Source organism: Peromyscus leucopus, chromosome 12 (genome assembly GCF_004664715.2).
Source record: "Peromyscus leucopus breed LL Stock chromosome 12, UCI_PerLeu_2.1, whole genome shotgun sequence".
Classification (NCBI taxonomy): Eukaryota; Metazoa; Chordata; class Mammalia; order Rodentia; family Cricetidae; genus Peromyscus; species Peromyscus leucopus.
This window is the reverse complement of record NC_051073.1, coordinates 57907563-57933893: the sequence shown is the minus strand read 5'-3', so window position 1 is coordinate 57933893 and position 26331 is coordinate 57907563. Positions and strand designations below refer to the sequence as shown.

Sequence of the window (26331 nt, the reverse complement as noted above, 5' to 3'; positions counted from 1 at the left end):
ATTCCTCGCCGCCGGGGCGTGGTCTCCCAGCGGCGCCCCCTCATTGGTTATTCGGGCCGCTCGGCTTTTTCCGGCAGGCGCTGCGAGCCAGCGACGCCTTTGATTGGTTCCGGTTTGGGTTTCGGCTGCCCAGCCGAAGCTGGCGGGCGCGGGCTCGGCGGGCGATTCCCAGACGCCTGTTACGCGGGCGGCGGGGCGCTGGGCGGTGTAAGGCTGGGTGGGGGAGGAAGGAGGCGGAGGACGAGTAGGAAGGGGGAGGGGGGAGTGGGGAAGGGCTAGGCGGCTGCGCAGACGGCGCGCCTCGCACAGAGCAGCCCCCGACCCGGCCGAATGCGGGCTTGTGCCGCCGCCGTCGCCGCCGCCAGGGCCGAGTGACAAAGGAAGGCAGGCAGCGAGGAGGAGCCGGCCCTGCAGCCGCTGTCAGGGCTTCGGGCTCCGGGCACAGCGCGGACACTTCCTGAGCAGCCGCTGAGCAGAAAGCGAGGGGCGGAGGCCGGCCGTGCCGGGGCCGCGGACGGGGGAGGGGACCCCGAGGGACGGAAGCGGTTGCCGGGTTCCCATGTCCCCGGCGTATGGGGAGCAGTCAAGGAGCCGCTGCCTGGGGTCTGAAGGGAGCTGCTGCCTCCGCCGCCGCCGCCATCGCCATGGCCGCTGGATCCAGCCACCGCCTGCAGCTGCTCCTGGCGCAATGAGGAGAGGAGCCGCCGTCACCGTCGTCACCGCCCGCCGCTGACTCGCGACTCCGCTGCCCTCCGGTTCACCCGGCCGCCGCCGCCGCCGCCGTCAGACCGCCGGATCCCGCAGCCGCCGGAGCCGCAGCGTTTGCCGTCGCATCTCCGAGCCATCTCCTCCCTCCTTCCCATCCCCCTTCTCTTCAAGCGTGAGGCTCGTGATCCTTCCGCCGCTTCCCTTCTTCATTGACTCGGAAAAAAAAAATCCCCGAGGAAAATATAATACTCAGAGTACTTATTTTCAATCAAGTATTTGCCCTCGTTCACGTGATATATATATATATTTTTAAGGATTCCACTCCACCCTTTTTCTCCCCTCCCACGAGAGGGAGGTAAAAGAATTGTATTTTTCCCCCCAGCCCTAAATCATCTATGTGTTAAATATCAGTACTGATCTGTCTTGAAGGAGAAATACATCGCTCTCAATTTTTTTTTTTAATTAAATAGCTATACAAAAGGAGTGAAAAGCCAAGAGGACGGAGTCTTTTTTTTTTCTTTCTCTTTCTTGCGGGAGAACTTAATGCTGCATTTATCATTAACCTAGTACCCTAATATAAAACAAAAGGAAGAAAAGGATTAAGGAAGGAAAAGGTGATTCAAGAAGAGCCATCATGTCGGGGCGACCGAGAACCACCTCCTTTGCAGAGAGCTGCAAGCCCGTGCAGCAGCCTTCAGCTTTTGGTAGCATGAAAGTTAGCAGTGAGTATCGATTTTATTTTACACCCTTTCTCCACCTCACCATTAAGATAAGAAACCTCGAAATGCCAGGACCTTAAACGAGCAGACCTGATAGAACAATCAGAGGTGCTGGAAAGGGCAAAACCTGTCTGGAGTCAGGACGCAGCATCGCCTTTTTCTCCTCCCATATCCGTACCCCATCCCCCAGCCTCATTAACCTTGAATCGAGAGAATATTAGTTTTATTTGGCTGGTTGGAATTTGAAACTCGTTTTCTTACGCTCTGCTCGCTGCGGGTAGTCAGTCTTTTCAAGTGCTCCAGTGCCTCCAGATTAAAAAAGCAAGCGACGGAAACATTCCCATGCCCATCCCTTTGAATAAAGAGGAGGACAAAACTTGATTAATAAACCATGATGTACATTTGCGGAGTATGTGTCTTCTGGAATGAAGGAGGTTATTTTAGTTAGCTCAGGTTATCATGGTTCTGTATTCTAAATAGAGATACTAAGTGTCCCAGGCTCCTAATATTTCTTTTTGCCCGTGTGACTATCCAAAGTATTTCTTAATCTGGGGATGAACTTGCTTGGTAACCCACATTCATTTTGGAGGCAAGCTAGCATCCATCCCTCACTCACCGGGGGCCGGTGGAAGCTGATAAGTACCCAGATAAATATCCGAGCATCTCTAAGTGCATTGTCTTCAATTGGTTAAGTGGTTTAATGTGTTATCTCTTAACCTTCCTGTTTTGACGTCGCCAATCTGCCACCATATAATTTGTTTAATCAAAAGGTAACTTGGAAGTAGATTCAACTTTTGATTGAGGCTGTGGTATCACTGTGCCAAATACTAAGTCAAGTGTTAATTGCCACTGACTCATTGTCATTGAAGTTTAATTTTGAGGTGCCATTGCGTTCATTACGCGCTAATTTTTAGAGTGCAAGTGCATACCCTTTGAGGATTATTTAAAATGTATCAGTACCTGTCACTGTCTTTTGTCCGCGGATCTGTGCCGAAAAGTCTGTGTTCTTGAAGTGTTTGATCTACTGAGTATCCAGTGTTCAAATGTATCTATTTGTGGAGATGTTTATGTGGTATTTAATGATAGCTTTTTTGAACATACTTGAAGATTCTGTCTGGCAAAAATCTCTCCTTTCCTTATCCTGTGAGAGAGAAGAGTGAGGACAGAAAAGTCCTTTGCTGCTGAGATAACTGGAGAACTGAGATTTTTAAAAAGGCAAAATGTATGGGCTATTACAGGAAATTGATGAAGCAGTCGGAAATGATTCCTTTCAGTTGCACCCAAGACTTTCAGTGCATGTGTTTTGGAACTTGCCCGAAACTGGGTAGTCCAAAGTGATAGCTGAATGGGAAATATTTTTGCAAGTTAACTTTTTTCCTTCAGTGACTAGCTAGTTTAGAACTCAGGGTATATGAAGGGGGAAGCTGATTTTGCATCTTTCCGGGCAGAGTCATGCTTTCTAAGCACTTTATGGAGTCATTTGAAAGGAATTTTAAAAAATTTTAGGGTAATTTTCAGTTATGATGTAGACCTCATGATAGCTGCTGAAGAGCCTTTCGTGGTCCTTCAGTATTTGTGTGTTGTATGCTTTGGTTAGTGAAGCCAATCAGTCAATTTTAGACAATCCATTTATTAGGTTTATTTCAGAGATCTGTAACGCCAGAATAAAATACCAAACATTGGGGACTTTTCATGTTGTTTCAGGATTTTCTTTGAAAACAACTTGTTAATTCTTGATAGAGGTTCCCTTAGGATGGAGTAAATCTGAGGAGTGTAATTTTAAAGTGTTTTAATTTCTGTATTACCATATCAGTGCACATTAAAAAGATTTTAATGTTAATTTTAAAAAGAGTTTAATGCTAATTATTTGTTATTTAATAACCTTGACTTTAAGATTAAGGACATGTAGATGAAAGAGGCTGGCATTTGTTAGGGTGCTGGTGTTCTAAGGGACTCTTTCTAAACCTTAGGTACATAAGGCATTAAAGTCCTTGTCCCCAGAACCTTTGGTGGTAAAGGCATACATTCAGAAAATGGTGAAGATAGTAACATGATAACTGCAAGATTATAAAATGCAGATTGAATCAGTTGTTCAGAGGGACAAAGGAAAAAGGGGTGGTGAGAAGGAAGGGCTGGAGCAGGAGGATTTCTGCAGAGAAGGCACGTTTTAAAACAGGTGCTGGGGGAGGCGAGAGATGGAGAAGCAGGCCGTGGTGTAGGTAGAAGAGGAGGCACAGCCTCGGAGTCAGTGTGTTACATGGGAGGCGGAGAGCAAGTTGGCGGGTCTCAATTGCAGGGGCCTAAGTAGGCAAACCAGGGGATGGAAATGGAGACTTAGAGGAAAGTTAGTTCATAAAGAACAAAAGAGGCCTGTACAAATTTGGGTGGGGATCTAAGAGCAATCTGCACTAACTGTGGATTTGCCGAACAAGATGTTCCAAGGTGATCTGGAGAGACATAGACACCTCTTTGGGAGATGATAGACTCTGTTATAAATCATGAAGCAGAATGTGAAAATGGGTTGAAAGGAACAGATTTGAAGACGGAGTGAAAAGCTGGCAGGACTTCTGCACTGGACTGAAGGGGGGGAATATTTGTGGAGTCAGGAGTTAAAAATAAATTCTGAGGTTATTGGTCTGGAAGACTTGACCGCTGAGTTCCATTGCTCATTGTAATGGGCAATTGAGAAAATGCTGAGATGAGAGGGTAGATGAGTTCAGATTTAAAAATGTCATCCACAATAGGTTTCCTTGAAATTCAGCAGACAGCAGTTAGTTACTGGCAAACATACGTAGCTTTCTAGTTTGTTAATTGCAATTTCTCATCTTTGCTCACAAATGTCAAATTTGTATTTGAAAGCAGGAACTAGATAGAGGTTTATATTTAAATACTTTCTTTCTTTTCTTTTTTGAGACAGGGTCTTTCGATGTATCCCTGGCTGTCCTGGAACTCACTCGTTATGTAGACTAGGCTGGCCTTGAACTCACAGAGGTCCCCCTGCCTTTGCCTCCAGAGTCCTGGGATTACATTAAACATTTTAGATATTTTATGTAGCCTTAATCTTTGGGTCATTCTTAAATTTATTTTTCACAAGTAATGATTCTTAGGTAAATTTTGCCTGTAAAATAATAATGATCTTTTTGTATTATTTAAAAGTTGATTACAATTTATTATTATTACTATTATTATTATTATTATTATTATTATTATTATTGGTTGAGGCATTTGTCCCAGGTCTAAATAAGTATATTTCAAATACTTTTTACTTGCTGTAATGAAATCTCCAGATTTGCATATGATTAAATGAATATCAACATATACACAGGTTTATTCTTTAGAATAATGCCTTTTACTCAAAATACAGAAAGTATATGGTAATTTTGGTTAAAATTTTGTCAATAAGTGCTTATGGTGAACTATTGGAAGGAAATTTGACTAGTTGCCCAGCAGGCGGATCACTGAGTTCAATAAGGCCAGCTTGGTTTCCATACCAAGTAAGTTCCAGACCAGCCAGGACTGCGTGGACAGACTCTGTCTGGAAACAAAAATTCATTAAGGAAGACAAACCAATTTGTAGTTGTATAGTGTTCTGCAGTATCAAATTATACTGTTTTAAAATCAAAGACTAGTTAGCAACTTGGAGGCTTTCTAGTTTCCAAGGAAGGTTTGTTTCCTTGTGGGATGCAAAAAATAGGTTAGTAGGAACTAGGTAATTTTTTCTTTTCTTTTTTTTTTTTTTTAAACAGGGTTCCCCTGGAACTAGCTCTGTAGAAATAGAGATCCACCTGCCTCTGCCTCCCAGGTGCTGGGATCACAGGCATGCACCACCCCGCTGGGCTCACTACCTAATTTCTTGATTTTCCCATTTAATGGAGGAAAAAATTGTTCACATGTGAGATTGAAAACCAGGACCTTGCTTTTTCAGTTCTATCAGCTAGACTGACTCATAGTTGTTAGAGGCTTAAGATATTTCGGTAAGATTTGCACAATCTTTTGTTGCATACACCTTTAGAGTGCTAATCATCAAGTAGCAAGCACTACTCTGAAACTTTAAAGGGACCCAGTGATTTAGCAGTTTGTTATGGCTGATTGGGGACTGCATTTAGAAGAGGAGGAGTCTTCTCATATTCTTAGCCCTTCAGATGGTCCTTGCATCCGGTTTCATCAGTCTCTTATATTGGACCTGAGTCGCAAGTGTGAGATTTTGTTTTGGGTAAACAAGGCTGGGAGAGGCAAAGTCATGAAGGACTAGCAATGTATTAAGAAAGAGATGGAGAAGCTCTTATTTTTGTGTGAGCTTTGTGCATAGAGAGGCCTGAGAAATGGATGGCGGCCCTGGTGTCATAGCCCCTTTTGTTCTGTTTCTGTTTTTGTCCATGCTTACTATTAAAAACATTGCATCTATTAATTTAGCGTGTGTCTGTGTGCATGTGGGGGTGAGAGGCGTCAGTTCTCTCTCCTTCCACAGTATGGGTGCTGAGGCCTGGACTTAGGGCATCAGGTTTGGTGGGGAGCACTTTTACCGGCTGAGCTATCTTTTCTTCCATATTTTTAAATAAGATTCAGGGGCTCGAGAGACGGGGATGAGGAAAGGCAGGACGTGAGAATAGTGCCTCTTGGGATGCTCCACCCTGCGATGGAGAATGGGGAGCAGAGGCAGGGTGTGACAGCAGTGAGACCCGACAGGACCAACCTGATTCCCCAGGCACTCTTCCACAAAGAGCGGAGTCACTCTAAGAAAATAAACTTGTTGGAACAGTTAGCATCGTTTTCTGCCTGATCTTTCAGGGCTGTTCCAGTGGTGGTAAAAAGGAAAACTATGCATAAGTCGAAGAAGAGAAAGAGTTTCATGGTACATGGAGTTTGGTGTGGATGTTGCAATCTTGGTGTCTAACTTTGGTTTTACAGGTCTTTCTTGGTTGTTACAAAATTCGCCTTTGAAAATTTTGAATATGATGTAGAAAAGCGTGTTTATGTAAAAACTGCTGTGCATAGAGTAGCAAGGAAAAACTGACCACTGAAGGGGAACCATTTTTCCTGAAGTTACCTTACTGTTAAGTTTACAGATGAAGGCTGGTGGCATGGTTCAAAAGGTCAAGGCTCTCGGTGATGGCCTCAGTTTGACCCCAGGAACCACACTGTGGCACCAAAGAACCGCCTCTTTCCAGTTGTCCTCTGCCCTCCATGTACGTGCTCCCTTCCATAAATAAATGTGGAAAGAGTTACATTATAAATCGAAGGGATTGTTATCCCATGCTAGTATTTATTCCTGGGTTTTATTCTAGTTTGGTTTTAAGCAGACAATGTTCAGAACATACCTGACATTCAGTAAAATTGCCAAGAAGACATGCTTATGTCTTACAAGTCCTTGGTCTGGTGCCACAGACAAAGACACAGCTTGCTAGATTTGCGTCCTGAGCTTATCTCGCCACCTTTGCTTGTGTTTTGGAGAAAGAGGATTGGCAAGTTTCAGGTTTATAAATGGTCAGATCTTACATTTGGGTGTCGCATGGTTTTCACAGCATTTTTGATGATGTATTTCTTTGGGAATAATTTTGCCAAATCACTTTTTTTTTCTGTTTCCGTGATATAATAATATAATACATATAATATATTATATATAATATAATATATAATGGTGTACGCTGAACCCTTGTTTTATTCTTTTGTTAACATGGTCTGCAATGAAGGCAAACGTTTCTGAGGAGAGAGGAATTTTAACTAAAAAACTGTACTTTAGATTATTTTGTAGTTTAAATGAATTTGTAGGCCTAGATTGAATAGATATGTTCATAGGTCAGGAAAACCAGAAGGGTAGAATGTCGGAAACATGGGTGGTACCAGGCAGGAACATTAATACTTGTATTTTTTGATTACTGTTGTTTATAACAGAATCCTTGACATAGGAAGGTAAAAAACAAATAGGTTCCTTTAGTAGAAGTCCTATTGGTAGTAAGGTTTATTATTGAATATTTCCTAAGCACTAAGTGCCTGCCAAGAGGCTAGTGCCACCATCCTCATTGAGTTTTATTTTCATTTGTATTCACATGTGTGTATGGATGGCTGTGTGTGCAGGTAGGAGCCTGCTGAGGCCAGAAGAGGGCTTCAGATCTTCCCAGAGCTGTAGTTACAGGCAATGTTGAGCTCTCCATGTGGATGCTAAGAACTAAACTCAGTCTTTTGAAAGATCAGCAAAGTGCCGTTAACCACTGAGCTCTCTGCAGCCCTTTAATCCCCCCATCCCCTTTTGGTTTTTCAAGACTTAGGTTTGGCAGTGTAGCCCTGGCTGCCCTGGAACTCGTTCTGTAGACCAGGCTGGCCTTGAACTCCTCAGAGATCGCCTGCCTCCGCTCCCAAGTGCTGGGATTAAAGATGCACCAACCCCAAATTTTGTTTTTGTTATTTTTTTTGTAAATAAGTATTTTTCTTTACTGGTTTATTTCATGTGTATTGGTGTTTTGCCTGCATGTATGTCTTTGCATACATACAATGTATGTGTCCTCTGGCCCTCAGAGGCCAGAGGAGAATTTTAGATCCCTTGAGACTGGAATTACAAACAGTTGTGAACTACGATGTGGTTGCTGGGAACTGAACTCAGGTCTTCTGGAAGAGCAGCCAGTGCTCTTAACTTCTGAGCCATTTTTCCAGCCAACACCTCCTTAACTCTTTTAAAATCTGAGACCAGGTTGCCCTGATTGGTCTTGAGTTTACTCAGGCAGGCTTTGAACTTGTGATCTTCTTGCCTAAGGAGCTGGGAAAACAAGCTGGCCACCATAACCAGCAAGTTTTAGGATAGCCTGTTAAGGGTAATTTAGCAATGACTATGTGACTTTTCGTCATAGAGCTTTATGAAATTAGTTTCAGGTATGCCTGTTAGCAATTACAATATTAACTTAGAGTTGTGTTGCAAAAAGTATTAGAACTTACGCCAGCACAAAGGGAAAAAAATAATATGTGGCCTTTTTTGTTTGTTTAATGTTAAGTCAGCACAGGTTTCTGTTGAGTAGTATTGGCAGTCTGTGAATAAATCTGCTTCTGTTATATTTATAGCCCAGGTAATATTAGAAAGTGTTTCTCTAAATTAGTCATTAATAAGAATTACTGTTTTTTTTCCTATCTCTTTCCTCTTTTTTTTGAGACAGGGTTTCTCTGTGTAGCCCTAGCTATCCTGGAACTCACTCTGTAGACCAGGCTGGCCTCAAACGCAGATCTGCCTGCCTCTGCCTGCCTCTGCCTCCCCGGGATTAAAGGCGTGCACCACTGCCACCCAGCCTAACATGAGTATCTTAATTGTGCTGAAGAACTCTTTCTTTTGTATGTCTGAAAAATTTGTAGGGGCTTCACTGACCAATATAACTAAGCATTTTAGGTTGCTTCATATAGACCAGGTCTCTCTTTACATGTGGCATCCTCTGTTTCCCCTGTTCTATAAAAGTCAGTTAATGTTTTCAATTAATTAATCCTTTTTTTTTTCATGGCATGTTGAAGTAGCTGAATTGAGTCAAATACATTTATTTGGTCATCTACCTTCCAAGTCCTGCTTCTCCGATGCAGCCCTTAACTCTTACAGCTTTTTTTCTCTAGTTGTCTTTGTCGTGTTCTTGATTCATATACTTTTAACTTAATGAGAGTGAGGCCTGGTGGCTCAGGTCTGTGTTCCCAGCTGCTCAGGAGACTGGGGCAGGGCAGCAAGTCCAAGGGCCGCTTGGGCAACTGACATTCTGTCTCCAGTAAGAGTGTTGGGGATATGGCTCACTGGTGGGGTGTTTGTCCAGCATGTGAGAGGCCCTGGTTCATTCTCCAGTACTAGGAGAAACAAATTCAAGGCAAATAGAAGTAAATTAGCATTAGATATTGATTGCTTTCGGCTTCTCATGGTAGAGACCATTGTCATGTCCATCTGCCTTTTGCTATAATATCAAGCTATTATTTTTAGTCAATTATTAAATTACTCTCACTATCTAGATATTAAGTGGTAGTCAGAGCAGAAGTAAGTTGTTTATGATGTTCACACTTCCTTTTTGAGAAGAGCTGTATTGAGCTATAATTCATATACCATAAAGTTCGCCCATTGAAACATTTTAGTGGTTATTAGTATTTTCGTAGAGTTGTGCAACCATCACCATGGATTAATTTTAGGATTTTTTTTTATCACCTCCCTTCACCCCCAACACACACACAAAGAAATCTTGGGCCCATTACTGATCACTTTGCATCATCTATTGCCTAGCTATAGACAAACATTAATCTATGTATCTGTAGTCTAGATTTCATATAAATGGGTTTATATGCTGTAATCTTTTCTCCATCTCCACTTGGGCTTTTTTGTTCTGTTTTTGAAACAGTGTCTCACTATGTATTCCTTGCTGGCCTGGAACTTGTTCTGTAGACTAGGTTGTCCTCAAACTCCATCCATCTGTCTCTGTCCTCTTGAATACTGGGATTAAGCAGCAGTTTTAAATCTTCCTAATGCCGCGACCCTTTAATACAGTTCCGTATGTTGTGGTGACCCCCAACCAGAAAGTTATTGTTGCTGCTTCATAGCTGTAGTTTCGCTACTGTTATGAATTGTAAAGTAAATATCTGATAGTCGGAATATCTGAAAGTGACCCCCTACCCCCAGTGGTTGAAAACCACTGTATTAAAGGCATGCACCATTGTGCCTAGCTCCTCTTTGGCCTTTTGTGACAGGATTTCTCTCTAAAGTCCAGGCTGTCCTGGAACGTTGGATCTTAATGCCCTCACTACTCCAGTGTCTGGGAGGCTGAAATTATAGATGTGATGTGTCACTAACATATCTGACATTGCCATTTTCTTTTATAACTAGCTTCTTTTACTTGACATTTCTTCACGGTCTTCCATGTTGTAGCATGTATGAAACTCTTTTTATTGCTGAGTAATATTTTGTTATATGGAAATGTCATGTGCATTGGTCCATTAGCATTTGGGTTTTCTGCTTTTTGGCCAGTACGACTAATAACTGTTTCGGACATTCGTGAGCAAGTTTTGATGTGGATGTATTTAATTTAGATCTTTTGGATATGTATCCAGGAATGGAACTGCTGGGTCATATGGTAAATTGTTTAACATTTTAAAGAACTATGAAGCCTTTTCTAAATTCATAGTCAAGTTCCCTTTGGTTATTCATTTTATCATTATTATTTTAAATAACTTTCCTGTTACCATTTCTTTTTCTTCCCCCCCCCTCCCCCCCCCCTTTCAGGATTTTTAGTAGTTAAATGCAAAGATCTGGTCCATTTCAGCTCCTTCACTTCCAGACCAGGGGGCAGGGACCGCTTCAGTTCTCTGCCTTCTCCTTGTCTGTGATGACCGTGCTGGAAAGATACTGCTGCACCAAACCTTGAACTTGCATTATCCTTCTTCTTCTTCTTGATCTTAACAGATTAGGCACCCTGCCGTCGGGCTCTGACTTGACAGGCCTTGATTTCCTCAGTTTGCTGAGGCATGGCGACAGGCGCTTGGTGCTGGCAACTGTACCCAAAAACCACCCTGTGACTATTTCTTTTCCTTGTGCTATTTGCAGTGACAATGGTCTTGACTTTCCTCTACAGTCCTATTGTTTTTCGGGACTCTTGGATTTCTCCCTGCTGCAACCCCCTTCTCTCACAGCAGCCTTTTCTGTAGAGCTCTAATTCCACGGCTGGTCCCAGAGCTGGTGACTCACTCAACAGGATCTTTGGACTTCATTGCTCTACTCTACTGTTACTTGCATCATATATTTATCACTGAAAAGTTACTGTTTAATATTACCTTGTGATCTCAGCCAGTAGTGCGCAAAGTGCTATTTGGTAAATATATCCGGAGATGTTCTCAGTTCATTTTTACTTATTTACTTACTTAACTCCTTTATTTTTTTGAGGCAGAATCTCATTATGTAGCACAAGCCTCAAACTTGAAATTCTCCTGTCTCAGCTTCCTGAATAGTGGGTTAAGGATGTATGCTACTCTATACTTGGGTCATTGATTTTTCTGTATTTATTCAAAAGGGAGCTAGGAGAGGAACATGTCTTTTGGCAGATATCTTCATCTCTTCTGTATCAAGACATTGAGATACAAGTATTTGGAAGTTTCTTGTTAAGGTTTTATGACCAGTTGATTATGTGAGAATTCTGCCAACTTCTAAGGATATCTGTCCCAATTACACATTCTGGGACCGGAGAAACACAGGGTGAGTTCAGGGACCCATTGACTTCAGCCAAAACAATCACCTGACCTCCATAAGTATGTATAAGATATGTACTCCATAAGTACATATCTGCTGTAACTAGAGGTCCACAATGTTCCTTAGGGTCTCCTGGAATCAGCATCAATTCAGACAGAACCAGCATCTAGCAGAGCCTGGAAATTCTTGATTGTTATCTTTCCCCTGTTGTACAATTACCCTTGTATAGGGCTGTAGGTCCCTCTGGGGAAGGACTGGAGAAAGGCTAACAGTACAACTTTTAGATATTTGTCTTAGTCATCATTTTGTTGCTGTGAAGAGACAAAAGACACCATGCCCATAGCAACTCTTAGACCAGAAAGCTTTTAATTGAGACCAGCTTACAGTTTCAGAGATTTAGTCCATTATCATCAGGACGGGAGCATGGCAGCATGTAGGCTAACATGGTGTTGGAGAAAAAAACGTAGCTGAGAATTCTACATTTGGATCAGCAGGCAGCAGGAAGAAGAGAGCCACTGGTCCTGGCTTGGGCTTTTGGAACCTCAAAGCCCACCCCCAGTGATACACTTCTCCAATAAGGCCACACCTACTCCAACAAGAACACATCTCCTAATCCTTCTCAAGTAGTGCCATTCCCTGATGACTAAGCATTCAAATGTAAACATGTGGGAGCTATTCTTATTCAAACCACCACAGTATTTTATCAAGGTTCTTGGGTATGGGGGGGACCTGGCCATTCATTCAAGAGGTTCTGGTTCTACAAACTGTCTCAAGTCTGGAAATTGGTTCACGGGTCAAGATTCCTGTCTTAGGGTTTCTATTGCTGTGAATTGACACCATGACCATGGCAACTCTTCTAAAGGAAAACATTTATTTTGGGTGGCTCACTTATTTACAGTTCAGAGGTTCAGTCTCCTATGGCGGGGAGTATGGCAACGTGCAGGCAGACATGGTGCTGGCTATATCTTGATCAGAAGGGAACAGGAAGTGGTCTGTGACACTGGGTAGTTTCCTGAGCATAGGAAACCTCAAAGCCCACCCCCACAGTGACATACTTCCTCTAAAAAGGCCATACCCATTCCAACAAAGCCATACTTCCTAATAGTGCCACTCCCTATGAGCTTATGGAGGCCAATTACATTCAAACTACTACATTCCACTCCCGGGCTCCCATAAGCTCTTAACAGTATCATAAATGCAAAATGCATTTAGTCCTACTTAAAAAGTCCCCATAGTCTATCATAGTCTCAACAATGTTTTAAAGTCCAAAGTTCAGAGTCTTCTGAGACTCATGCAGACTCTTGACTATAATCCCCTATAAAATCAAAATAAAGAACATTACATACTTCCAACATATAATGGCACAGGATATATATTAATGTTTCAAAACAGGGAGGGAGCATAGTGAGGGAAGACTGAAAACCTGCTGAGCAAACTCCAAATGCTGCATCTCCATGTCTGATGTCAAAATGTTCTTCAGATCTCCAACTCTGTTCAGCTTTGTTGACTGCAACAGACTTCTTTCTCTTGGGCTGGTTCCATTCCCTGTTAGCAACACTCCTTGCCGGGTATCCCATGACTCTCGCATCTGTAATATATTGGGTTCTCCAAGGCAATCCAGGCTTCACTTTCACAGCTTCACTCATTGGCCTCTCTAGTCTATTAACACATGACTGGCCTCAGTGGCTTTTCTTAGTCTTGGGGGGGAGAGTCCATAGCCCCTTCTGTCCTTAGCTCCAGAACCACGTGCCTGAAGCTGCCAAGGTCTGCTTACTGTTGCTGGAACAAAGCCCCCTTGTTCAATTACATCTTCACCAGCTTTTTTTTCCTTTACGGCCTAAGCTTGGCTGTCCTGAAACTGGATTTCTAGAACAGGCTGGCCTCAAACTCAGAGATCCACCAGCTTTTGTCTTGTGTGTGTGTGTGTGTGTGTGTGTGTGTGTGTGTGTGTGTGTGTGTGTGTGTAGGGGGATGATTAAAGGTGTGCTCCACTACACCTAGCTCTAAGCTTTTCTTTAGTTCCTTTTCACAAGTTGAAAATTTAGCTGGGTGGGATCCTGCCCTGAGGTCACCACTCCCTTTATTCCATTTCTTACTTCAGTTATCTCCTTGAACACAGGACTTAGCTCCATTCCACTTCCTGGTGCCCCTTTTCTTAATCTGTATATTTTGTGTATTTATTTGCTCAGCTTGCTCCTTTTCAATATAAATCTTCATTAGAGTTAACACTAATAACCACAAGACAGAGTCTATACTAGAGTGTTTTGACATTTTCTCTGCCAACAAAATTAATCCAAAACTCTTCACTTTAGCCTCAGGCAGACTCTGGACAAGGGCAAAAAGCAGCCACTTTCTTCACCAAAATATCACAAGAACGATCTCTAGGCAACATACTAAAATTCTTCTCTGAAACCTCTTGAGGTAGCCCCCCTTCCCCCCAGTTCATCAAGTTACACGCAGCACCACTGTCTTCCATGTTCCTGCTAGTCGGACCCATGAAGCAGCACTTACAGGGTTCAACTGCTTTTCTAATCCACAATCCCAAGGTCTATATTCCTTCAAACAAAAGCGTGGTACAGCCTATCACAGCAATACCCCAGTCTCTGGTGCCACCTTTTATCTTAAGGCTTCTGTGGCTGTGAAGAGACACCATGACCACGGCAATTCTTTTAAAGGAAAACATTTAATTGGGGTGGCTTGCTTACAGTTTCAGAAGTTCGGTCCATCATGACCGGGAGCACGGCAGCACGCAGACAGACATGGTGCTGGGCTACAGCTTGATCAGAGGGGAACAGGAAGTGGTCTGTGACACTGGGTAGTTTCCTGAGCATAGGAAACCTCAAAGCCCACCCCCACAGTGACATACTTCCTCCGACAAGGCCACACCCACTCCAACAAAGCCACGCCTGTTAACAGTGCCACTCCCTATGAGTTTATGGGGGCCAATTACATTCAAACTACCACAATTCCCATTTGCCATGATCCAGTGTAGCCTTTCTTTTGAGGATTTTTCCACTTACTACAGATCAAACAGAAATCCAGTAGGCGGGGTTGGGGATTTAGCTCAGTGGTAGAGTGCTTGCTAGCAAGCACAAGGCCCTGGGTTCGGTCCTCAGCTCTGGGGGCAAAAAAGAAATCCAGTAGGCATCTCATTTATTTCATGCCTAGAAACACCATGATTGATTAGCCAGTACCAAAGGTCCATAGGAGTCATGCCACCATAAAATTCACTTTGCTGCCATTATAGACATTGCTTTGTCTATTTTGCCCATCGTGATAACTATGATCACTTTGTCTTTGGCAATTCAGTTCTGCCACCTGGCCCCTGCTACTTTGGAGCCCAGTTAAACCCATTGCATTGAATTTATCCAACTGAGCAGCAGCATCAACAAGCCCAAGGTCTGGCACAAGGAAAAAGATGTCAGCAAAGCTCTTCAGATGTGGTGGTGCCCCTTTCACCATTTTGCACCTTACAGGATTAGTGAAGGGCGTGTCTTCTAGGCCTTCCCACTCCAGCATTGTTCTCTCTCTGAGTCTTCAAATGCCTTCATTAACACTAACCCAAGGGATATCGGGCATCTCCAACTCCTTTTGAGTAGACTATCTCTCTTTTGACAGATGCTTCAGCCAACCATTCAGACAAACTTTGGTCACCTTTTTTAAGGTGTGCAAGCTTCCATATTAAACTTAGAATCTCCACTCATTGGGCCCATATCAATAAACTTAGCATGATCCACTTTTATGTTCCTGCCACATCCTTAAAACCCATTTCCACACATTTCCCCCAGACTTCTGCTTGAGTGAATTAGAAAACTCATTAAGCTATTTAATAATATAGCACACCTCCTCATGGACTATGCTTTCTATTTCCCCTCTCGGAGCCTGATCAGTCTTAAGTCTGCTTAGATCTAGAGGCAAATATTGGGCCCCAGGGACATCAGTATTGTCTTGCCTGGCATCTCCTACAGAGAAAGTCACTGCTGCTTTAGGAGACAAGGAAGGATTAATTTCCTTGGTCAAGGGTGAAAATATTTCAGACAGTGGGAGGTGGGAGTACATCTTCTGCTGAGGGTGGAGAGACTCTTTCCTCAAGTGAGATAAACCTTTGAGAATCTGAGGGTTCAGAGTTCTCAGCCTCAATAGGGTCCTCCTACACATCCCCGTCCCCAGTTACAGGATCCCATTCTTTCCCAGTCAATGTCCTTTAGCCACCGACGTCCTCTGAGGCCGGGACTTGAATTTTTGCTGTAATGCTGCCAGTCTTCCATTCAGTTTTATTTTCCACAACTTGAGCTCTGTGGCTGCCGTAGAGAAGATTCCCTTCTAGGGCATACTTAGAAACCTTTAGACTGTCTATGCACATTGAAAGCCCTGACAGTTTTTATCACCGAGTTCATTGTTGTCCTGAGATGTGGTATGCTGAGGTGCGCTAGAAGCCGCTTATTCTTTTCCTTTGTCTGTCTGTCCGGAGATGCTAGGAGCAACATAACTAGCATCGTCATTTTCCTTATTTTCCCACAAGCCATCAAACATTTTATATGCAGAATCACCAAATTCGTTGCCATTCACTGTCAGTGAATCAGTATAATCAAATGCATTTGTCTCTTTAAGTTTGTAAAAATGGTTCACACCATAGGCTTTCAGTATTCTCCAAGCTTCAGTAACTGTTGGTGTTGGCAACTGGAAAGCCTATTTCAGATATTTAAAAGATAAAGAATCATCCTTACACTTCTATTGCTCTAGAATCACTTCTGGTATCAAAATCTGTATTAGTCAGGGTTCTGTAGGGTAACAGAACTTAAAGAATGAATCTTTCTCTTTATATAGAAAGAGATTTATTAGAATGACTTACAGGCTGCAGTCCAGTTAATCCAGTGATGGCTGCTTATGAATGGAAGGTCCAAGAATCCAGTAGTTGTTCAGTCTATGAGGCTTTATACTGTTCTTCAGTATATGCTGAAATCCCAGAGAAGTAGGTTTTCATGCCAATGAGGGAATGGATTTGGTAGCAAGGTGAGGGCAGGCAGGCAAAGAGCAAAAGCTTCCTTCTTCCATGTCCTTATATAGGCTTCCAGCAGAAGGTGTGGCCCAGATTAAAAGTGTGTCTTCCCACTTACCTCAAAGATCTGGAATAGAATGGATCTTCCCACTTCAGATTAAGCAAAAAATCCCTCACTGGTGTGTCTTGCCATTTTTTGGTTTTAGTTAATTTCAGATGTAGTCAAGTTAATGACTAAGAATAGCCATCACAATTACCTTGGTAACATGAAACAACCATAGACATCTGAAGAATACTAATATTAGTGTTTAGATCAAAGCCATTTAGAGTTGTATGAGCCACAAGAGTAAATCAGTCATGTAGGCGACTTAAAATTTTCTGTGGGTCACAAAGTAAAAAAGACAGATAAGTTTATGTATGGATATATATTTTAACCCTGCACATTAAAGTATTTCAACATAATTATGAAGATTATTACATTCATTTTTCATACTAAATCTTTTTTTTTTTTTTTTTTTTGGTTTTTCGAGACAGGGTTTCTCTGTTTGCGCTTTCTGAACTCGCTTTGAGACAGCTGCTCGAACTCACAGAGATCGCCTGGCTCTGCCTCCCGAGTGCTGGGATTAAAGGCGTGCGCCACCACCGGCCGGCTCATACTAAATCTTTATAGCCTAGTTTTTTCATACTTAATTACTCATTTTGAGTAGCCATAGTGGTTATTGTACTGAATAGTTCAGGTTTAAAATTTTGTACAAGAATTAGTTCAACATACTATTCATGTATTTTATGTGGTGAGGGGACTTTTTTTTTTTTTTTTTTTGATCCAGCCTATTTGGGTTCTGTAAGCTTCTTGTATCTTCATAGGTATTTCTTTCTTTAGGTTAGGAAAGTTTTCTTCTATGATTTTGTTGAATATATTTTCTGTGCCTTTGAGTTGGTACTCTTCTTCTCTCCCTATTATTCTTAGGTTTGGCCTTTTCATGGTGTCCCAAATTTTTTGGAGGTTTTGTGTTTTCTTTGACTGACGAATCTATTTTCTCTATTGTGTCTTCAGTGTCAGAGATTCTCTGTTCCATCTCTTGCATTCGGTTGGTTATGTTTGTTTCTATAGTTCCTGTTCGTTTAGTCAGGATTTCTATTTCCAGCATTCCCTCAGCTTGTGTTTTCTTTATTGTCTCAATTTCATTTTTCAGATCTTGGAATGTTTCTTTCATCTGTTTAAGTACTTTTTCTTGGCTTTCTTTGATTTCTTCCAATTTTTTGTTTGTTTTTTCTTCCATTTCTTTAAGGGAATTTTTTGTTTCCTCTGTAAGGGAGTTTTTTCATTTCCTCTTTAAGGGAATTTTTTTAATTTCTTCTTTAAGGGCCTCTATCACCTTCTTAAAGTCATTTTTAGGATTGATTTCTTCTGTTTCTTCTGTCTTGGTATGTTCAGGTCTTGCAGGTGTAGAATCACTAGGTTCTGATGTTGCCATATAGGTCTTTATGTTGTTGCCTGTATTTTTGCACTGGCGTCTACTCATCTCTTCCTCTGCTCAGTGCAGGCAGTGTCTGTGTCTGAAGGTGCCTCTCTTGTTCTAATTGTTAGTCTTGGTTCACTAGGAGTTCTTGGTTAAATTGGTGCTGTTGGGTTCTGTTTCTTCCAGAGCAGCTTAGTCAAATCAGTATTAATGGGTTCTGTCTCTGGGAGCAGTTGTTCCCAGTTGGTGCAGGGTGTGCTTATGGTTTCAGTGGTTGTTAGGTTTGTATGGGTTAGTTTTTTTTGTTTTTTGGGGTTTTTGTTTGTTTGTTTGTTTGTTTTGGTGGGGGAGCAGGGAAAGGTAGCTGTCCCGTCTCTGGGACTCCAGTGGGTAGGGCCTAGGGGCTAGGGAGCTGATCTGTCGGTCTGGAGATGGGAGCTTACCTGTTCTCAGTCAGTGAAGTGTATACTTAGGATTCTGGTGTTCTGGTTCGGTGGCTGGGTGGCGCCTTCTTCTGTGTTCTCAGGTCACGTTTTGTTCATTCGCCAACTCCTCAGCTGATCTTGTTTCCTCAGACTTCAAACTGTAGGGTTCTGAATCCTCTCCCGGATGGATTTCAGCTGAGCGGGGTAGTCTCACCAACACCTTGAAGTTGTTGGGTTTTGCAGGATCAGCAGCTGGGCCCTGGTTGGCCTCAGACAGAGTGCTCGGATCTGTTCTGGTTCCGTCCCATGGAGATGGCTCCTTCCCCGGGTGTTGGGATTAAAGGCGTCCCTGTTCCAAGCTCTTGATTAAGAGCTTGTTTTCATTAACTCTTCAGTGGGTAATAGCTCAGTTTCCGGTCTTTATTGCAACTGTTTCGCCCACTGCGCCTGCCTGCCTCTGCCCTCATGTATTTTAATTATTCTCAAGTAACAGGAAAAAATGTATATGGGTTGAAAACACTTCATTGATTCATGTCTTTTTAGTTGTGTTTTCTGTTTCTTTTGAAATTTTATGAGTGCAGAGGTTGAGAGAATTTTATGTTCTTAAAGGGTTACTATTAGGGTAATGATTTCTCCCTATATTTTAGTACAACTGCTAATATATATGTGGATTTTTTTTTTTAAGAGCTCAGCCTACATGCCAAAAGAGGGTACCAGATCGAATTATAGATGGTTATGAGCCACATGTGGTTGCTGGGAATTGAACTCAGGACCTCTGGAAGAACAGCCAGTGTGCTTAACCTCTGAGCCATCTCTCCAGCCCAATATGTTGATATTTTTATTGCTCTGGTTAGAAGTATGCTTGCTGTGATTGCCCCAGGCAAAATGAAATTGTACAGTACTAAATTATCTTTGTTGTATGTTCTTTCCCTTGATGTTTCAAAGAGTTCAGCTTTTTTGTTTGTTTGTTTTGAGACAAGGTTTCTTTGTGTAGCTTTGGAGCCTGTCCTAGAACTCACTCTGTAGACCAGGCTGGCCTCGAACTCACAAGATCCACCTGCCTCTGCCTCCCGAGTGCTGGGATTAAAGGCGTGTCCCACCACCACCCGGCAAGACCTCAGCTTTTAGTCCCAAATCCCTAGGCAGTCCATTTTCTACCCATTGTTATGAAATTCACTTGTGTCTGATTCCTTTACTACTCTTAGTGACCTTTCATACATTCTACCTTAGAATCTAGCTAACTTATCTTGTTTCTGTCTAGGAGATTATAAGGCGTAGCCTGACGCACAGGTGTCTTAACTCACCTTGGTTTCTTGCAGTTTACAGAATACTGCTTTCTGTCTTGTGTCACTTCATGCAGCATGCCATGATGTGACAGTGAATGGCACTGCTGTAGATCCTGGAAACTGAACTGAGTTCTTTCATCTAACTTAATAGTCTTTGACTGTGTTTCCGAGTATGGCAAAGTGTTGCAAGTTCATCTTATTTAGTTATTATTATTTAGTTAATGCATATTTTGATTATTTTTTTTTTTTCTTATTCTGAATAGAGTTACTGTGAACATAGGTGTACAAGATTTTGACTGACTTGAACAAGTATTTCTTTGGGGGTATATACCTTGGCCATGTGGCATTTCAGTGTTTATTTTTCTGAGGGATAGTGAGTATGTTTTTCTTAGTTCTCAATGGCCATGCAGGTGACTCTCCTCGATTAGACACCCTTCACTTGCCAAGAGCTCCTTCTCCCAATTTTGCTGTCATTTTTTTTAGGAGTAGTCCTCTTATTCTGAATTTCATTTCATAATTGTGTAGAACACAATTCCAAACCTCTAACTACACTACTTGAGAAAGTTAGGAAGTCTTAAAGCCTTTCAGTGAATAAAGATCATGTTTACTAGGTTTCAGTTAAAAATAAGCATGCACACATACTCAAATTTTCTTCTTAGATAAAAACCTAGGCTTATTGTTTGTATCTTATATATTTATTTTACTTGAAAAAAATCTTCAAATCTTCAAGTACAGTATATAGTGTACTTTTTTTTCTTCAAAATTCGTGTGTGTGTGTGTGTGTGTGTGTGTGTGTGTGTGTGTGTATGTGTGTTTGTGTCCTCCTGTATGTGGGGCACATGCTGTGCCATAGCGCACATGTGAGGTCAAAGGACAACTTACTGAAGTCATTTCTGTTCTATTGTGTGTTCTGGACTTGAACAGAAGTCATCAGGCTTGGTGGAAAGTGCCTTTACCCTCTCACTGACTTATCTTTTACTGTTTTTTATGTCAGTGTAAAAACCAATTTTTGATTTTTTTTTTTTTAGCATGCAGTTTCTTATTTATTGATATTGGAGTTTTATGTAAAGATATTTTATGGGTGCAGTTGTTTGGCTCCTCTTTGAAGTTTTTTTTTTTTTTCTTTTCTCATAATGATATTTTACCAGAGACTCAGAACAGTACAAAGGTGTACACAATAACATGTTTAAAATATTCTGATTCTCATTTGCCCAGCTTCTCTCTGCTTTCATCTTCAGAAGCGTGACACTGGGATACTATTAGTTCAAGACACTTTTCTAGACATTTTCATATTACAGAAAGATTTTAAATAAAACATCATATTGTGAGTCTTCTGTAATTTCATATTTTGTTTTTCCTATCTCATTCTAGGTATGAGCCATTATCCTTGGCTGTTTTTTTTTTTCCAAGTAACATCAATTAACATTAGCTTCTTGAATACAAAGACTTTTAATAATGATTTTGATACTTTTTCCTGTCCTTAATATTGTATATGTATTATGTTCACTACCTAAATTTTCTATGCTTGTTCCAAAATCCATAGAATGGTATATATATTTCTGTGTTCCTGTAGATTTACTTTACTTTTCTTGTATATTTGAACTTAAATTTTGGAGATAAATTGGCACAAATTTCACTGATTAATATTAAATTTGATGAAGCCAGGATGCCCTTTTACCATGAATATTGAGCCTAAATTCCTTAGAATAGCAAAAGGCCTTGCCTGTCTTGTTCATCACTGGGTCCTTAGTGCTCAGGACAGCCGCTGACTCTCCTCACCTTTCATTCTCTGTCTTTATGTTTCTCTGTAGAAGTTAATATTGGGTCATACTATACCAACCATCTATGTTCTTCATTTATCAGTGTTTTGTAGGCTTTTTCCATACTAGTTCTGTCTTACTTAAGTCTTAGATTTACTTTTTAGACATTTCTTAATTTTATGTGTATGAGTGTTTACACCCGCATGTCCGTGTATACACCATGTGACTGCCTGGTGCCAAGGAGATTGGGATCTGATCCCTGAGACTAGAGTTACAAACGGTTGGCACCTGCCACATAGGTGCTGGGAAATGACTCCTGGTCCTCTGTGAGAGCAGCCAGTACTTGTAACCACTGAGCCAGCTCTTCAGCCCCACCTTGACCTTTTAAATGAATGTATTGTTGGCAGTACTTTTAATTGGGGTTTTATCTACCTTTTGCCTTCGGCATTGGCATGATTATCTTGTTTTTATGTGTTAGTGGAAGATAGTAAGTTAGGAGTTATGAGAAACTGAGAGTGGTTCTCTGTAGATCCATGAAGCAAACACGTTTTTACAGAATGTCACTATGTGTAATATATCTTAAAATCTATGTACTTATGACTGAATATTAGAACAGTTAAATACTTTTTATAGGCAATTTATACAAGGAGGATAGTCGGTATATGTTTAGTATGAAGTTAAGGAGGACAAAAGTAAAAGGACAGAAACTTCACATTCCTTGTCTCTCAGATTGTCACTTTATGACAAAGGCTTTCCAGAAACGTTGATCAAGTAAAATAAATGACTATATTCTTTATAGAGGACAGTTCTGCAGTTTCAGAATTGAATACCGAGCGAGGTTTATTCTAAGGAGAAAAGTTAAAAGGTGTTCTCACATATTTAGATGCTTATTAAAACTGTAATCCTGGAGCCGAGAGCTCAGTGGTTAATAGCATTGACTGCTCTTCCAGAGGACCTGGGTTCAATTCCTCGTACCCACATGGCGCTCACAACTGTCTGCAACTTCAGTTCCAGAGGATTCAACATCCTCACAGACAAACATGCAGGCAAAATACTAATGTACCTTAGATAGATAGATAGATAGATAGATAGATAGATAGATAGATAGATAGATAGATAGATAGATAGATAGATAGATGATGGTAGATAGATATCTAGATAGATAGATATTTAGATAGATAGATATCTAGATAGATAGATCAAGAAAACAAACAAACCCCAAAATGCTTTAGTCTTAGCATTGGTTCTTGACTGCTTTCTCTGTCCCAGACATTCCATTTGTTTCAGCTTTTCAACAATCCTATGATACAGTCACACATTAGAAAGACATGATAATGTAGAGGAACAGTTATGGGAGTAAGTTCCTAATAGTGAGTAAAAGAGACTATTGCTAAGGTATGTATCATCTGGTCCCATTGCAGCAGAATCTAGAGAACAACCCATGAGCCTGTTTTCTCTAGTTTTTAGGCAGTGGCCTAGTTAGCTTTCATTGTCAACTTGACATGACCTAGAGTCATCAAGGAAAACCTTGATTAAGGAACTGCCTGGAGTATATTGGCCCATGGGCATGTCTGTGGGGGACTGTCTTGATTGTTAATTGATGTAGGCTTTTTCAGCCCACTATGGAAGGTGTCATATATGGCAGGTGGTCCTGGACAGTATCGGAAAGCTGGCTAAACACAGCAAATACTGCTCCTCATGGCTTCTTAAAGTTGCTGTCCTGACTTCCCTCACTGATGGGCTGGGACCCGGATGTGAGGTCATAAACCCCCTCCTCCCCAAATGGTCTTTATCACAGCAGCAGAAAGGAAACTAGAACAGGTAGTTCCTGCAGTTAGCCTATTTTTTTAATGTTAGTTTTCTCTTGGTTTGTTTTCCTCCTCCTCCTCCTCCTCCTCCTCCTTTTGGTAGAAGAAATTCACTTGAGGATTCTTGCAAATAGTAAATCTTCAAAGCACCCCTAAAATAGAATTCCCTTAATAATAATTTAAATCTGTAAGGCATTCTTTTTAATTTTTTAATTTTTTTTGGGGGGGGGGCATTTCAAGACAGGGTTTCTCTGTGTAGCTCTGCACCTTTCTTGGAACTCACTCTGTAGCCCAGGCTGGCCTCGAACTCACAAAGATCCACCTGCCTCTGCCTCCTGAGTGCTGGGATTAAAGCGCCACCACCCAGCTTCTATAAGACATTCTTGGCGAGTATATAAAATAGGAATTAAAGTAAAGCTTGTTTGTACATTCTTTGATTTCTGCTGTGTTCATCTTTTTGTTGTTTATATTTGAGACAAAGTTTAATTACATTTCTCTGTTCCCTTTTCTCCCTCCAAACTCTCCCGTATGTCCCTCCCTGCTTTCCTTCAAATCCATAGCCTCTTTTTTTACTGTTATTATATGCATATACGTATTTATATATACATAAAGATTTCTAAGTGTATGACCTGTTGAGATCATATAATATTGCATGCATGTTTCAGGGCTGCCGTTTGGGCTCTGGACAGCCAGCTGGTGTGCTCTTCCTTGGGAGGATCACCTCTACTGTTCCCAGTTTTGCTCAGCTGCCTGGTACTGGAAATCCAGCTAACTACTCAGTGCTAGTGAGTGAAGTCATGGTTATTGGAGGAGAGTCTACAAGCACTAGTTACTAAGCCAACATAATCCCTAACAACAGTCTATAAACATTTGTCTTTATACCCACAGATAAGGGTAGTCCTCATCCCTCACCAAGGAAACTTCTCCTTGCAACAGACAGAAACTGCTCCAGAAAACCACAGCCAGTCAAACTGCCGAGCTGTGGAGCCCGGTCCCAGTAGATACATCTCCAAAATACTTCTGTACCTAAGGCTCATTGCAGAAGAGGGGGCTGAAAGATTCTAAGAGCCAGAGGATCAGGGAGTTGGCTGTAAGATTGTGTCTCCTAGTAAAACCAGAAGCCATACTTAATTTCTCACTATTGTATTTGGCTTTTTGATAATAAAAATGCAGAGCATCTGAAGTTGGTTATTGCTGGCAGTAAAGTCTTATCAGAATGAAGGAGTGGGTGGAGTTGGCCCTTTTATTCAGGGTGGTGCAATCATTTTTCATTCCCAGTAGGAACGCAGTTGACTGTTGCAATTAATACTTCGTTCTGATGGCAGTCTCACTCACTATCTAGCCTGGGTTGACTTTGAGCTTGTAATCTTGCCTGAGCTTCCCTCATACTGTGGTTTTAGGCATCTGCTGCTTTGCCTGGCATACCTTCTTAAAAGCTGACTTTTCCTAAATCTTCTGAGTCTTAACTTCTATCAAGAAGTGAAAAAAATTAGGGCTGGCGAGACGGACAGCAGGTAAAAACACTAGCTCTCCAAGCCCGATGATCTGAATTCAATCCCCAGGCCCCGTGAGTTGGAAGGAGAAGGCAGACTCCTATAGGCTGCTTTGTATAGTCTGCCTCCTACTCAAATAAATGCATGAAAATAAAAAAAATATTATAAACTTTATTTTGTGTTTGAGTGTTGTGCCTGAATGTGTGCGTACAATGTGTATGCAGTGCCTGAAGAGGCCTTAAAGAGCAATTGGAGTTAAAGATGGTTGTTAGCCGCCATGTAGGTTCTGGGAATTGAACCTGGGTTCTTTGTAAGAGCAGTTAGTGCTCTTAACCATTCAGCTATCTCTCCAGCCCCGTAAAATAAAATAAAAAAATTTTTTTTTTCAATGTGAAAACATTAGTCCAAATCTGATCTATTCATGACTAAAACCCATGCTAGATTTAGGTACTTTTTTTTTTTTTTTTTTTTTTTTTTGAGACAGGGTTTCTCTGTGTAGCCCCTGGCTGTGCTGGAACTCGATTTGTAGACCAGGCTGGTCTCGACCTCAGACATCCACCTTCCTCTGCCTCCCCACGTGCTGGAATTAAAGCCTTCCACCACCATGCCCGGCCAGTACTTTGATCTTTTAAAGGTTGTCTTGTTCTTGTTTAAGAACCACAGCTCTTGGCCTTACGTTTTTACTTTCTTGCTAATACCTATCACTTCATACTGTACAACTGTTTGTGTCTACTGTCTGCCTTTGCCCATCTCTTTTTTAAAATGTAGGCCAGCCTGGTCTACAGAGCGAATTTCAGGGCAGCCAGGGCTACACAGAGAAACCCTGTCTCGAAAACAAACAAACAAACAAACAAACCAAAAATACAATGTAGGCTGCTTAAGTGCAGAATTTTGATTTCTTGCCTAGTTTATTGTATTTTCCCAGAATTTAGAATGATGCTTGTGGGTACACGAGATTTCAATGTATTTGCTTTTTTTTTTAAATGGATAGTAGACGCATGGTATTGGTAGATGGTTGGGTGCTCTATTTGGTGGTAGAGATGAAATTTTAGTGTTTAGAGGTTAGGGTTCTATGGTGGTATTTTACTTGTACTGAAATGTGATTTTCATTGTATGTTAATAAATAAAGTTGCCCAGGGGTCAGAGCTATTAGAGCCATAGCAAGAGCGTGGTGGTGGAGGCGGCGGCGGCGGCGGCGGCGGACGCCTTTAATCCCAGCACTTGGTAGAAGAGCTAGGTAGATCTCTGTGTGTTCAGGGATACAGCCAGCATTGGAGACATACGCCTTTAAGACCTGGAGGGTGGTACTTACAGGCAGTGACGAGGCAGTCATGTGTTTGGGTTTACAACCAATGAGAAGGCAGAACAGAAAGACTATTTAAAGACAGACACACAGGAAGTAGCTCTCTTTCGGGGAGGTAGGAACACTGCAGGAGGTAAGATTTTAGCTCTGAGCTCTGACTTCTTGGCTTTCTCTTTTACATTGGTTC

General features: G+C 41.6%; 1 protein-coding gene and 1 pseudogene across 2 annotated transcripts in view; one reads left to right on the top strand and one right to left on the bottom strand.

The window, feature by feature from the left end:
- The first annotated feature begins 256 nt into the window (after positions 1–256).
- The window catches only part of Gsk3b (glycogen synthase kinase 3 beta), a 175558-nt gene continuing 149483 nt past the window's right edge, over positions 257–26331 (top strand). Inside the window, exon 1 of one of the 2 annotated variants that reach the window (XM_037209762.1) lies at positions 257–1430. In XM_037209762.1, coding sequence (XP_037065657.1) covers positions 1343–1430 — 88 coding nt within the window. In that variant the 5' untranslated portion in view covers positions 257–1342. The remainder of the gene's footprint in view (positions 1431–26331) is intronic. The other variant, XM_037209763.1, reaches the window with a different exon arrangement.
- Positions 9221–10938, bottom strand: LOC114710715 (annotated as a pseudogene).